Genomic DNA, 14,611 nt, shown 5'->3' on the forward strand with positions numbered 1-14,611 from the left:
GCTGATTACTTGAAATTATGCCATTTTTCATCTACGTTTTCTCTTAAGTCTTGAAAAAATAGCCTGAAAATTCTCATCTAAATCAATATTTCCATGTTTCATAGTCCACTACTTTTCTTTGAGATGATGGTTATCGAACCATGAAAATATAAACTTGGCACAGTTCTGTTCTTTGATCCTAAAAGTATATTTAATATCATCCAGCAGCAAAATACCAGCAAATTTGTATTCCATTTACCTGAGATAATCTGTCTTTGAGAAACAGCTACTGTATGTGAGGATGGCAGGAAATGCATGGCAGCTAACTTACTGGGCAAAAGCACTCTGTTAGATCTGCAATGTGGAAATTCAGGCAGCTCTGGCTAACTAATCATCATATTGATCTCTCATATCCATTGGATGATAGATTATCTGTCTTCTACCTTGTGTTTCCATTCCAACATATATCTCTGACAGCGTTCAATGATGATCATATATTAAAAATGTATCCTCCATCAGGCATCTTCCTCCAAGCCAGGCATGCATATTCATGACCAAGAGTTCCTTCCTATTTGCACTATCTCAGTACAGAATCCACTTAAGTCATTTTAATGACCAGCCCTCAAGGAGGTTGCATTTCAAGGTAGAACACATGAAAACAACCTTTCAAACCAACTGATAACAACACGACTTTTAGTCCACAGACATGTTATGAAAGAGCTACAACCTCATTTTTCAGGAGAGAAACAACTGTTTTAGCAGGATGATCAGGAGAGCCAAAAAGGCAGTCAAGGAAGTGTCAGCTTAATAAATCAAGGAGATAGAAAAGTGAGATGACATCAAACAGGAAGGGTTTGGACCTTTTTCTGATGGTCACTGCTAGGGTCATAAGTAAAGGCAAGATGTAAGTGGATTGGAAGAAAGCTTCTGGCAGCTGAGCAAATGGTGAGCTGTGTGCAGAGTAAAGGCAGGTGCCCATCAAGAGCCTGCAAAAGTAATTCTCGCGAAACATGAGGCAAGTGGATCAGCACCTTCAGAGTGAAGATAATCAGAAGTAGGTATCAGCCAAGATGAAAAACAGCTGTTCAATTTTGAAAAATATGTGCAAAAAATAACTTAGAGACCATACTAGAATAAAGACAAACGTGTACTTAGGTGTTCTATACAGCACATTGTTCTGCATCACCTTCTGTATTTAATCAATCAAACCAAAACATTTATAGTGAACTGAAGAATGATTCAAAATAGTTCAAAGAATGACCCACATTACTCACTGGAAATTCTCATTCACTGAAGAATAATTAAATAGTGAACTCTAAATCCACCATAGAGATTTGCTTTTCTTACAATTGGAGAATCTTGTCGGTTTTGTCCTGTGATCTCTGTTATGGACTACAAGTCCCACACCCCCCCAAAAAACAAATTCACATGAGAAGCCCTAACTTTTGGTATGGTGACATTTGCAGATGGACCTTTTGATAAGTAATTATGGCGAGATGGATCTTGAAAGTTAGGCCATGATGGGATGAGTGGCCTTATAAGAAGGAGGACAGATAGAAATCTTTGAAAGGCCATGTGAGAATAATCTAGAAGGCAGCCATCTGCAAGCCAAGAAGACAGCCCTAAACAGGAACATAATCTGCCAACAATTTGACTTTAGACAGTCCAGATTCCAGAACGATGGAACACAAATGTGTTGGTTAAGCCATCCCTTCTATGGCATCTTGTTACAGCAGCCTGAGCTGAGTGTCTTACACTGCTCTGATTTAGTGAAGCCCTCCCACAGCCAGGTTGTACTATCACAACACAGGTATCTTTGACATGTTTTGCCTAATTTCTGTGATATGGGGATAACCTACAGATAGGTTATCAAAATGTTCTACAATCTTCTGGAAATCCTTGAAGAGCTTCACAAATTTTTCTGACATCATGATTTTCTCTATAACATCACACATGTACATTGTAACACCTGCAATGTTTATTGTATCTATATACTTTGAAATTAGAATGCATGCAAAGCTTCACTTCTCGATAGGATGATGGTCAAGTTTTCCAAATGCCAACAGCAAAGTGTGGCATGGCACATATCTACCCCAAGATGACCTGCCTACCCCTAGTGTCCTCCTCAATGCCTCATAATGGATATAGAAGATTTCCTACCTCTTGCCAAATGACCAGCAGCTTCTATCTTCAAAGATATGTCAACAGTAAATATATAAGTAATGGTGCTCTATTTCTGTGAAAACTACTCAGAAGGAAAACTATTCAGAAGGAAAAAATAAAATCTCTCCCACAGCATGTAATCAACTATTTAGCATAAATCATGAGTATAGGTCTTGATCACCAATAAATACAGAAAATCATCAAAGTTTTCCCTCATTATCCATAGAGCAATTTACTTTAAACACAAAGAAGGAAAGGTAATGGTCAACAAACATAACTGTTCAAACCTAAAGGACACAGAGAAACTGTGGAAACAGATTTCAGCACTAGACTATTTTCTTTGGGCCAGAGCTAAAAAAACAAATAGAGCCACCCAATCCGGGACCACCCATCTCAATTAGCTACAATGATAAATAACTGCAAGAAACCGCATGCTGCTTACAATCAGATGGATAGTCCCTCAGGGTATTCTGAGATTCACTGAACGCAACAATAATTTATTGGTCCAAAAACTGGTTATGTTGCTTTTAAAATTCTTATCCTTACATTCAAGAGATAAAATATGAGCAAGCACATGTAAAAGCTAATATGCTATAAAACTCAAAGAAATAACTTTGCTTCCAGTTCCTCCCACATCCTGTTCAACTCAAGACAGTCCTTCTTGGGCTCAGTCACCTGTGTACCCACTTCCTGCTTCACACCACCTACCATTCTGCAGGAACAACTGAGTAGTTACAAAATACACAGTGTCTCAAGCCCTGAGTAAGCCACATAAACTCACCTCATTATATCAGGTGTGAATGTGGATGGATGTTCAGGACTGAAAAGTCTGGAGTCTGGGTGGCAGTCCACACAAGTCAAGAGGAGTGGCACACAGGGAAAGGAAGGATTTCGGAGAGGCCATGGAAGATACAGCTGAAGAGCCACCTGCATTTAAAATCTGAGTTTGAATAGGAGAGAAGTAGCTCTGATTCAAATAGAAGAATAAAATAAACTAAGTGGGTAGTTGATCTGGCTCTGAAGAAACACAGTCAGAGTGTGCTGCATGCTACTCTGTATAACTTCTTACCTCCTCAGAACTTATGTTTTGGCCAGTTTGCGGGAGGAAGAGTGAACCAATGAATTATCGAAAAGCTTATCATAAAAATATGTTACCCAAACTGACCCTCCCCACTACTTGAATTTCCTATACTTTTTAGCAGGGTATTACCAAGCTCCAAGCCCCAGTTCAGAACTCACCAGAACACACTGTCTTGTGTGTCCACAGAAGAAGTGTTCAGAGGAAGAAGGGATGTCACCTGAGTGTCAATTTCCCCCGCTAGTTTATTGTCCCTTTCCTATTAAACTGTTTCTTTCTTGGGTCCTTAAGGGAAACCTAAGCACACCCCCCAAGAATTCCCCAAATTGTTCAAGCAGGAAGAAGGACATTGCTGTAAAAGTACCCCAGAGGTTGCTCTCGACTGCAGACAGACTTCATTCTTTGATGATCAATTGATCAATTTGATCAATTGCTATAAACATAAAACCATGATTAGCATCGTTTCTCAGATACTTGAAATCTTGCTACTCAGTAAGTTACATCCTCAATGGAGAATTTTAACTCCTCTTCGGTACATCCTTCAAAGGTCGGAGAACAGGGAACAATTAAATTTTTGTAATTTACACATGATTTTTTCCTATTGGTAGGCTATCATTGGCACCATAAGAATTCTCAGCAATTTTGTCAAATTATTTAAGGAAATGTGTTCAAAAAATGGAAGCCAACTATGCTTCACACTTCTAAAACTGTTCTGATAAAGTCTCATAGGTGCCAGACTCAGCAGCCCACCAGAGGAGAAAATAATATTCTGAAGACAGCTCTACAGACTTCACTCTTGATGAACAAAAGGGCTTCAAGCTACCCCCTTCTTTAAAGTAGCAAATATCTATGCCAGAAGAAAAAGTTACAGGAAAATTTCTTGAGTCAATTTGGGATAACTTGTAAGTTTTGAAGTGGTTTAAAGAAATGACAAGAAGTACTTCCACTGTTGGGTAAAGGAGACAGGTGGGTTCCTTTGGAAAAGACCAATGGGAAGGAATGTCACAATGTCTTACAACCATCAGGAAACTGGACACTTTGTAACCATATTGGTAATGGAGTTCACAGATTCACTTTATAGGCAAGAAAATCTTTTGACTCCAACTCATACAAAAGGGGAAAAAAACTATTTTTGAAGAACATCAAAAGCTCCAGTGAATATATTTTATACTTAAGTGTTTATTATGACTGTGCTTCCCATGGCATTTTCACATGAATTATCTTACAGCATTCACAAAATCCCTGTGAGTGTTGATCTCAATGAGCAAATGACAAAGGAGGCATAGGTGCAAAGTTTGCAAGAAAAGTCAAATGTCAAGGACAACTGAGATTTCAGAGCCTAGATTCCTAACTTGGTGCCTTCTAGAGGGCTCCAGGGCCCAGAACCCAAAATGAACCCAAAGCAAACAAATTGTGTTCATCAGATTTTTGTTACTGTGACCAAAATATGTGACAAGAACGTCTTAGAGAAGGAAGTTGGTTTGGGCTCATGGTCCATGGTGGGCTGAATCTACTGCCCTGGGCCCAAGGTGAGCACGCACAAGAAGAGCATGCTAGAGGAGTGCTACTTCATTCCTGGAGGCCAGAAAACACAGAGAGAGGAAGGGCCACAGGAAAGGTGAACGTTTCCAGGGCATGCTCCCAGGGAGCCACCTCTTCCAGCCACACCCCACCTGCCTCATGTTACAACCCAGTCCATCCATCCAAAGTAGGATGGACTAATTAGGTCACAACTCTATCCAGGGACATATCACATCTAAACCATAACACAAGCAAACCTTGGTTTGTGATTCATTTTGACAATAAAACAATAGTGTACCTACACCCCAAAATGGTCAATTCACCATTTACTGTATTAATTACTATGCTCAGATTCCAGGCCCAATGATAAAAGATTATCAATATGGGGAAAGACTCAGGGGAAGCATAGTCCTATATGATACAAAAGAAAGGGACATGTCTCTGGGAACAGGGCAAAATATTGAAAATAATGTATTTATGTGACTAATAAACAGGGTCCTAACTTACTCTTCCCAACACACTAAAATGTAAGCCACAGGGCACCATGGAGAACACACAGAGAGTGTCTGTACCACATGGGAAGCATTCACCTATAAGCTCAGACTGCCACAAGCCCCTGGCCTTTTCACACAGAGGTCCCCTGAATCTGTGTGGATGTCTAATTATACTTCATGTGAGAAAAGCAGAGGTAGATCCTGGAGGAATGCTCTGACATGTTTTCACAGTCGCTAGTAACGTTTAAGTTCTTGTAACCAAGACACAAAGTACTCTGCTAAGTATTTTAAGTACACAGTCTTAATTTACAGTCACAACCTGAACACCCAATAATTATTATTTCCCCTGTATCAACAAGGACATTCAGTAGTAACCTACTCACTTGCTAAAAACATGGTACAGGAAGCAGGAGACTGACTCTTAAGCTGTCCCCCTACTATCTGTTCCACTGTCATATTTACTACTAAGACACAAAATCAGTGAGCAAAATAATGTTTCCTTAAAGAAAAATCCTTCCAGGAAAAGTGCATGAATTTAAGCTTGAACCTTAAACTATGCTCCCTCCACGAAAAAAATAAAATAAAATAAAATGAAATATATACAGTTAAGACATGACAAAGAATGAAGGAATTACTCTAGACAAACAACATAAATCAAAAGAAGGATCTAGATTAACTCAGAAAAATGCATTAGATATGAAAAGACAATTCTCAGAGAATTAAAAGTGGACAACAAACTTGTGAAATATTTAAGTTAGCACAGGTTAAATAGCAAATGAAATCACAGGAAAACCTGATTTTTCTCTGGGTACCTGGAAAGTTTGGGCTTTTCTGCTTTCCTAATTATAATATCCAATGTTGTAAAAATCATGAGAAATTGGCATACTCCTGCCTTGCTGAGAGATACAGATTACATAACCTTTCTCCAGGATGCCTAGAAAACAGCTATCAACAATGGTGACAACATACAGTCCTAGGGTACTTCTGAAGCAAATAAACCCACAGAAGAATTTAGCTATCAGAAATGTAATCCAAGCATCAAATATACTGCCAAAAAAAATGAAAACACCATCAATCTTCAAAATTAGAGAGTTATTTATGTAAAAAATGTTACATAAAGGCATGGGAAACAGACACTAAAAATGAATACTAATTATATGAGAGAAGCTGTCTTACATGTTAAAAGTTAACAAAATGAAATATGAGCAAGCTTATTTCAAAGTTAAAAATGTATATGTGTTACCAAATCTGCCACAGTTAGGGCTATCCTTGTGGCTTGAAATCAGGTGTAAACTTTATTTTTGTCACATATATTTCCAAATATTTACTGCACATGATTTATTTTTTTAAATTAATGTCATTTGATAAGCAGAAAAAACATTTTACTAACTTGCTGTAAATTTCTCAAGGAGACATAAAATTGCTAAATCTACTCAATACATCTCAAATTTAAAATAGAAATAACAAAAGTATGACTGATTAGAGTAAGTGCAATATGCAGCTCATGAAGAATAAACCTTGTTAACTTAAGTCATCTATTCTGCTAAATAAAGAAACATATCAGAGGAAATATGACTTTAAAAATATAAAAGCATGTTTTTCATAGTTACATAATATATAATAAACCATATGTAGTAGTAAAGTAGTATATAAAGCAACACTAAAAACCATGCCATACATGCTGTGTTCTTGAATTTGTGTGGGTATGTGACTGGCTAGGTGGGCTGGGTATCATATCAGCATTTTTTTTTTTTTTTAGGGGTAGGGGGGTTGCTTTGATGAATATTCCCAATGTTTCTATTCTTTCAAAATGTAATCCATACCTACATGATATTTCTTTAGCTAGAAGTGGCATCATATATTGATGTACCTACTATGAATTTTATGGCATTACTCTTTTCAAACCAACTCAAGTCTCACAAACAACCTGGTCCATTTATTACCAGTGAAGCCTTTCTGCACAACCTGCCATGTCCTCTGTGAAAGTGATATGATTTGTTCTGCCCCTGAGCCATTTTTGCGTTTCTCCCTTATGCCTCATCCTCACCCAGTATCCCCATGACTCCAAGAACCATGATCTCCACCAGTGAGAACTGTATTAAAAATGGAGTCTGGATTGTGGCTCTTATATTTGGATAACTTAGTTTGCTGACAAGGAAATTGCTTTTCCTGGAAATTAAATTATTCTGTATTGCTGAAGGTAATGAATGCTATGTTACTCTAATATTTGAAAGTCCAAATAAAATATTTGATGGAGAAGAATAAAATATATTTTAAGAAGTGGGCATTTTTAGGTTGAGTAGTCATGCTCAGAGTCAAATAAAGCATCATATCTATTTGGAAATACATTTTTTTTCTTTTTTCTTAACTGTGTCTGTGATTGCTCCTATTAATACTGAAACATTAAACACCAGTCAAATTCTAATTATCTACACTGAGGTAGAATATGCTATGGATAATAGCTAGCCTGGGTAATCATTTATAAATGGTCTAAGAAGTCAAATTTTGACACTGTCCTTTTTATGCTCAATGCTCACCACTTACAAGGCAATTCAATGATTGGCAGTTAAAAACTAACTTGGGGAGGAGGGAAAAACACTAAGGATAAATTATTTTAAAGTTAGCTATACATAAATCAATTGAATTTCATGGATCATCCTTGCTATAAATCAGTCAGGGCATTAGACGCTCTCCTGATAATTCCTGATATAGTGTCAAAATATCATGAAATATTTAAAGAGCTCAAGTACTAAGTGAAGTCATATGGAAGCTACTTCATCCGGAATTCTATCAACCGGAATTCTTTATAAACCCTGTCAATGGGGAACACTTCTTCCCTACTTCTGTTATTTCCTTCCAGGTAAAGGGAACTTAATTAATGAAACACTTCTGGCCTTTCTCCAACCCATTACTTTCTCGGCCTCTGAAGAATAAAGCAGCAGCTTGCCTTGCTTCTCCATTCTTCCTCTGGAGATCTTCTTGCCTGCAGAGAGAAAGGCTGGCCTCTACCAGCTCAGAGGCAGCTCTGTCCCTGTGGGGAAGGAGGAGGGGAAGAAGGCTAAGAACCTGGGATGTCATTCAGCAGCCACACCAAGTTATGTGTAATGAATGGTAGCCATTCTGTTATCTTTTTTACTTCTAATAACTCAATTTTCTCAGGACCTGGGGCAGGGGTTGGTTGGAGGGTTGATATTTATCTGATTCCTTGAAGATATCAACAATTTATATTTCTGCACATTTTATAATTTTTAAAGTAAATACATACATTTCTGTGATTTATGTTGTTTAAATGAGAAGAGATATTACAATAAGTATTGCAAGATTACAAAGAGGGGAGGCTGGGGTTGTAGCTCAGTGGTAGAGCACTTGCCTAGCATGTGTGAGGCACTGGGTTCGATTCTCAGCAGCACATAAAAATAAATAAAATAAAGGTCTATCAACAAATAAAAAACATTTTTAAAAAGATTATAAAGAAGCTCCTAAAACAAAAGGATGAGTTATATGTAACATGGACAAAATATATTTTAAAATTAATACATACCTTTTAAATCAAATTTCCAATGACAGTTGTGATAATCACATCTAATAGACAACAACAACAACAACAACAAAAAATGACTAATGAAAAACTTCCAGCCCTCTCTTATAGGGAGTAAATGCATTTACTAATTTCAATGATAAAATTAATTGTTCTTCATTATCTAATGCTAAAATCTAACCACCCCTTTCAGTAACCACCATATTCATGTCATTCAAAACTTGTAGAATTTTTGATGCTTATATGTATTTAATCAAATATAATTGGCTCACCTGCTTACTTTTATAAAAAAAAAAACTTTTTATTATTATAACATGTGTTTTACTCTGGTACAACTGGCAGTTCCCACAACAAAACATAAATTTGAATATAAATAACCACATTTATTGTCAAAATGTTTTTCTTACTGAAGATAAATTAGTCACCTGTTACACAGGTCATATTCTATAACAAATTCTAAGATACATCAAAGTGTGATTAAACAAAAAATTATGTTGCTAAAAATCTATGCTTATATCCAATTCCTCTAGGCTTGAGAAGGACAGAGGAGTAGGACATCTTTAACCTGGAGGAACCTGACACCTTTGTGTCTTCACTGCAGATTCAGAGGGTAAAGGACAAATAAAAACTGATCATTCATTTTTTTAAGAGTACCAATGTGAGAACTTGGTTTATTTTTTCCAAGGACTTGATTTTAACGGGGGTGGGGGGGGGTCTTCTTTCTTTGCACTAATTTTTTTTTTCTGCACAAGTTTTCTTTTTACCCTGTTTCACTGATATTATGTTGGGATCTATATTCTGTGATTCTAAACTGAGCAGATGTTTAACATTTGACCTCACAGAGTGATGCTTATTAAACTATCTATAATAGTCATTGTACAACAATAATCTTTGTAGAAAATTTGATCTTAATCAGATGAATAATAGAACACTAACAAAAATATTATTAAAGTTTTGCAATCTTTTTTTAAAATAATGGTTCTGGGAGATATAATTTACTTCTCGTCTAGCCTAACTATTATGTATTTCAATATGTAAAGGAATCATATATATTAGAGTAGAAAATGTGGTGTTTTATATGCAAGTCTAGATAGTAAAACAATGTTAAAACAAACTAAGGAGACAACCTTCTTAACAACACAGATATGAAACAGTTATCTGTCCTAATATGTAGACATATGTCTTATGTTTACATAAATGTTTATCATTTACAAGAACTTATTCATGAACACTTGCTTTGTCTTCATACCAATATTTTGAGATATTCTCTTACTGCGCCCATTTACAACTGAAAAACTGAATTAATAACTGGGAATCACATAAATGGTCAGGAAAACACAGTTAAAGAGAAAGAGCTGGGATCACTCAAAGTCAATGTTTACTCCCCATCTTCTTACACACTGGAAGCAGAATCCAAAAGAGTATTGCACTACTAAAACTTATTTTTCCAATATTTGTCATTTCTGATCAGAAATATACTTTTAAAGAAAAAGCAGGGCTGTGTCCCAAAACCTATGTGCATGTTTATATTTATATGAAATACTGAAATATATTAGAATATGTAATATATGGGAACATGATATAAGTATCATTTTGCAGATAGCTTCAAGGCACATGGATGAATATGGAAAGCTTCTAGGGAGCATTGTTTCACTTATTTAGTCATTATTTCCAATTTGTCAAAAACTAATTGATACAAAGTATAACTTCAATATCCTAATATAGTTAAGACGTTTCCTACAAATCAATTAACCATGATATAAGGCTTGAAATTACACTGAGCTGTTATGTGATCAAAAGATAAACAACTGGAGGTGTCCTAACTACACATTTTTTTATGAGTCTCAATATTTAATGGACTAAAATCACAGTATGATAAAATATTTCTGTGAGTTTCCTGTGTTGGAGGTACTGTTTGTGAATATAATTGGATTCATTAAACCCAACCAGGCAGTTTATTAATCAGTAGGTTGGATTGGCAGACAATGTGAAAGAAACTATTTATCTATGACATGTTTAATATTTTATAGTACTATAAAAAGCTGTTGTTTTGGCATATAATCTGATAAACTTGAAGTGAGCAACAGGTATCATGAACTGTCCCCATTCAATTAACTTTCCACACGACCACATAAGCTATTGCAAAGCCATCAAAGGACTGCATCCCTGGGAACACCTCTGGAATATGGCTGATGAAAACCATCTGAGAAGCAAATGGAAGAATTTGACTTGAAAGCACATTTCTTAACTCATAAACAAGACAGCAGAGACTCACTGTACCACACCTTCAATCAAAATACTGGACTTTAAAATACGGGCAGTCTACGGTTGGTTTTTGTTCATTACCTGTATTATGGCACCTGAGTTTATGTATTCATAACTATGTGGGAATCTTTAAAACTAAGACTCTGTTAGGAATAGTGATACTAGCATCACTGATCCTCTCTCAAGAAGTGAAAATAATGTGTATACAGAGAAACAATCAAAAAGGGATGTTTCCAACACCTGTGGATAATTAGGAGAGGAAAAGAAACAACTTTTGAAGTTCAAAATGTTCCAGTTTCCACTGGCTTGTTACAACTGGATATTTTGATGCAGACATAATATATCATCTACCTTATAAACAAATTACATAAATTATTTCAAATGTAAATTTAATGCTTTCTTACAGAAGGATAACTGGACAAAATTTCTCTGCTAAACTCTTCAATAATTCCATGTAAATTCATGCCACATAAGAGAGAACTTTGATACAGCACATCAGAAAATAACAAATTCTATAACGTTTTCAGTAAGGGCACTATATATTTAATCATATGCCAAAAGTACAAATATAATGTTTAGTATATAAAAATGAATCAAGTAACTTCACTTTTAATTCTAGAGTCCATTATGAAAGTAATGTCATATTTAGAAATTATTTGACAAAACTATGAATGGCACTTTCCAAGTAATATCATTTGAATTCATTTTTTTTTCTCCCTGATAAACCATTTCACTGGGAGAAAAAAAAATTGGCTTCTCTTTATTATGAAAGATGTGAACTGGATAGAGATACTGTAATTTGACAGTGCTTGACTTTTATTACAAACAACGAAAACATTAGTGACATCTATGATGACTGGGTTATACAACTACACAACATACACCAAATTAAATAACTCCTTCCATAAGACTGTGACAATTTCATTAGAGCAACAACCTCCTGTACTTATTACAATTGCCATTCAATCAGGTACTATCATTTTCAACCCACAATATAACAAAAACATTATATAGACAATACATGGAGTTTTCCTCAAGCCCATCAGCAGCTCTCCGGATGCACACACAGGCACAGAGTAATACTGACTAGTCCTTTAAGGATCATCTTTTAAAACTGTAACACTAGACTCAAAAGAAAAAGGAAGGAGAAATGCATATCCACCTCATCTAATGCTTCTTTTGAAAGAAATTTGATATTAAAAAAATGAAGAGGGCATAATAGTGTGTCCAAGTGCTCTTGGAAAGTTCTCTGGATGTTAATAATGTCAAACTAAAGCATATTAGTAAAACTAATCACAGTGTTCAGTTAACATGAGCCATGGAGACCCTGCTAGTTCTTCTGCCTCACAGACTTGTTATTAGTATAATTACAGGCCTCCCAAATTTCGACATCTAACTCCAAACACAATCATCTTCATTCAAGCCCTGAAACCTTATAACCCACACAATGTTAAGGATACCACTTAACATTTTTCCCAGCAACATTAACAATGGATCATGCATGTGGCAGAGAGACGCTCTGGAAAGAAGTCTCCAGGTTTAAAACATCCAGTCTATGTGTGAGAATACTCGCCCCTATTTGTCACACTTCTAATGAAGCAAACCTCCCCAAATCATGCACAGGTTCATCTCTGCAATTTGATATGTGTCATATCAAACACTTCTCCATGGGCTTTTAGAAGCAGTGGGGCTCTGAAGCCATTTCATTATGTAGGTGAATACCCACCAGCAGCGATCAACTCAACTGTCATCTGAAGAAGGATGCACAATGAGATAACTCCTGGGTAGTTTCAGCACCTCCCCATTTTCATGGAAGTCATTTCAGAAAATTCCCAGCCTCTTAAATACTGGCCACACAGTTCCTAAAAGTAAAAGTCTATGCCTGTCAGGTCTGATATTATGCTTATAACAAATCTCTGATCTAAGTCAGCACATTTGCTTGAGAACACTAGGCATACATGTTCATGATACCTTTCAGAGCTAAAGCACATCCGATCAGCTCAAACACCTTGAAAAGAACAACTGCCCCTCTTATTCTCATCTTCCACGCCCTTCATTACCCCGCATTTACTACAAAACACAACTTTGGGCATTTTAGAAGTAACTGTTCTTTGTGGAACCACACTCACGCACACCGCCCCAAATCCAGAAGTCTGTTATCTTACTACCCAAACCAAGGAGGCTACACCACCTTTCTAGTGACTTAATTCTGAGCACAGTGGCTCAAGCCTGCTGAGTAGCAATCGATGAACACATTACACACCAGAAGAAGACGAAGGTCGGGGATAAAGAGAAGCAGCTTTGCTTTCAGCCATTAATTACGAATCACCCAAATATCGCATCACATATCTCCCAAGCCCATGCACAGCTTTCCAAACCTGTGTTTCAGGCGGCGCTTTCCAGAGCCTCGCTATCTATTGTCAGGACGCAGAAGCCCCCGAAACCTGTGAATGGAACTGAAAATGCGTCCTCGGAAACCGCTAAATATAGACCAAAGGGTCCTTGGGTCTGGCAAGCAGCCATAGACTGAAGAAATGGCCATGGACGCATATGACTAAGTCTTTCCATTTTGTTCTAGCCAAACATCGTAATGACATTGAACATAAGGGCAAAAGACTGGAGGGAAGTCCTCCCCACCCCCACCCCGTCTTCTCCCATATATTAGGGACGTCATGAACGCAATGGGTATGTTCTTGAGGGTGGCTGGTAGCAGTATTGTCGGTGTTGCCCTATATACGCCTCCTCCGGGGGAGATGGGTGGCGGGGAGGGGGAGCACGCAGAGATGCCACTTGGTAACCGCTCCAAGAAAGGCACTAACCCTGGACCCCATTCCAGGGAGAGCGGTTTTCCAAGAGGGGGGACCCGGAGCAATCTCGATCCTCCCCGGGGCAGGCAGGACCACGCAGCAGTCGCCGCCACCGCCAGCCGGCCGGGAGCCTAGGACCAACCCCCACCGGCGGCGAGAAGGAGGAGGGCGACGCCGAGGAGGAGGATGCGCCTGGCCCCAGCAGCCCAGCAAAAGCAACTCACCGAACGGCGCGGCGCCCGACTGCTTCCTCGCGAACATGCACCCGCCGCCAGCTACAGCTCCTCAGTCCGGGAAAAGGCGTGTGTGCCGCCGCCCGGCTTCAGGGCAAGGTCCTGACCTTGCCCAACTGCAGCATCTTCCGCTTTTGTTGTCTGAGCGCGGCCGCGGGACAAGTGATGCTAGCGGGGAGCAGGGGCGAGCGCCGCGGGCGAGAGGCGGCTCCCGACGCGAGTGCGCAGCGCCCGGCACGGCGGCCCCTCCGAGCGCGACGATCGCAGCGCCCCCTGCCCGGATGCGCGGGCTCCGCGGGCTTCTCCGGGCTCCTCCGGGCTCTGGGCACCGCCACCGTCACCTCCACCGCCACTGCCGGCCGGGCTAGAAGAGCAGCAGCCGCGCCCGCCGCTCCGCTCGGCCGGCTGCCGCCGCGGGCGCGAGCCTGGGGCCGCCGCGGCGCCCGGCGCCGAGCGCTCCCGTGCTGCGCCCCGCGCGCGGCCCGCGCCACCTGTGTCGCCGCCGCCGAGGGCGAGGCTCCTCCCGCGGCGCG

At 38.9% G+C, this 14,611-nt stretch overlaps 1 protein-coding gene across 1 annotated transcript in view; it reads right to left on the reverse strand.

Annotated features, from left to right (window-relative positions):
• Ctnnd2 (catenin delta 2) overlaps nucleotides 1-14,248 on the reverse strand; it is an 818,473-nt gene extending 804,225 nt beyond the window's left edge. Inside the window, 1 exon segment of the mRNA XM_058583219.1 lies at nucleotides 14,070-14,248. Within this exon segment, the coding sequence (XP_058439202.1) occupies nucleotides 14,070-14,106 (37 nt within the window). The 5' untranslated portion in view covers nucleotides 14,107-14,248.
• Between the last annotated feature and the right edge of the window lie 363 nt (nucleotides 14,249-14,611).

The sequence above is a fragment of the Marmota monax genome, unplaced genomic scaffold (genome assembly GCF_021218885.2).
Source record: "Marmota monax isolate L192 unplaced genomic scaffold, Marmota_monax_Labrador192_F-V1.1 WCK01_AAM20220418_F8-fsc00287, whole genome shotgun sequence".
Lineage (NCBI taxonomy): Eukaryota > Metazoa > Chordata > Mammalia > Rodentia > Sciuridae > Marmota > Marmota monax.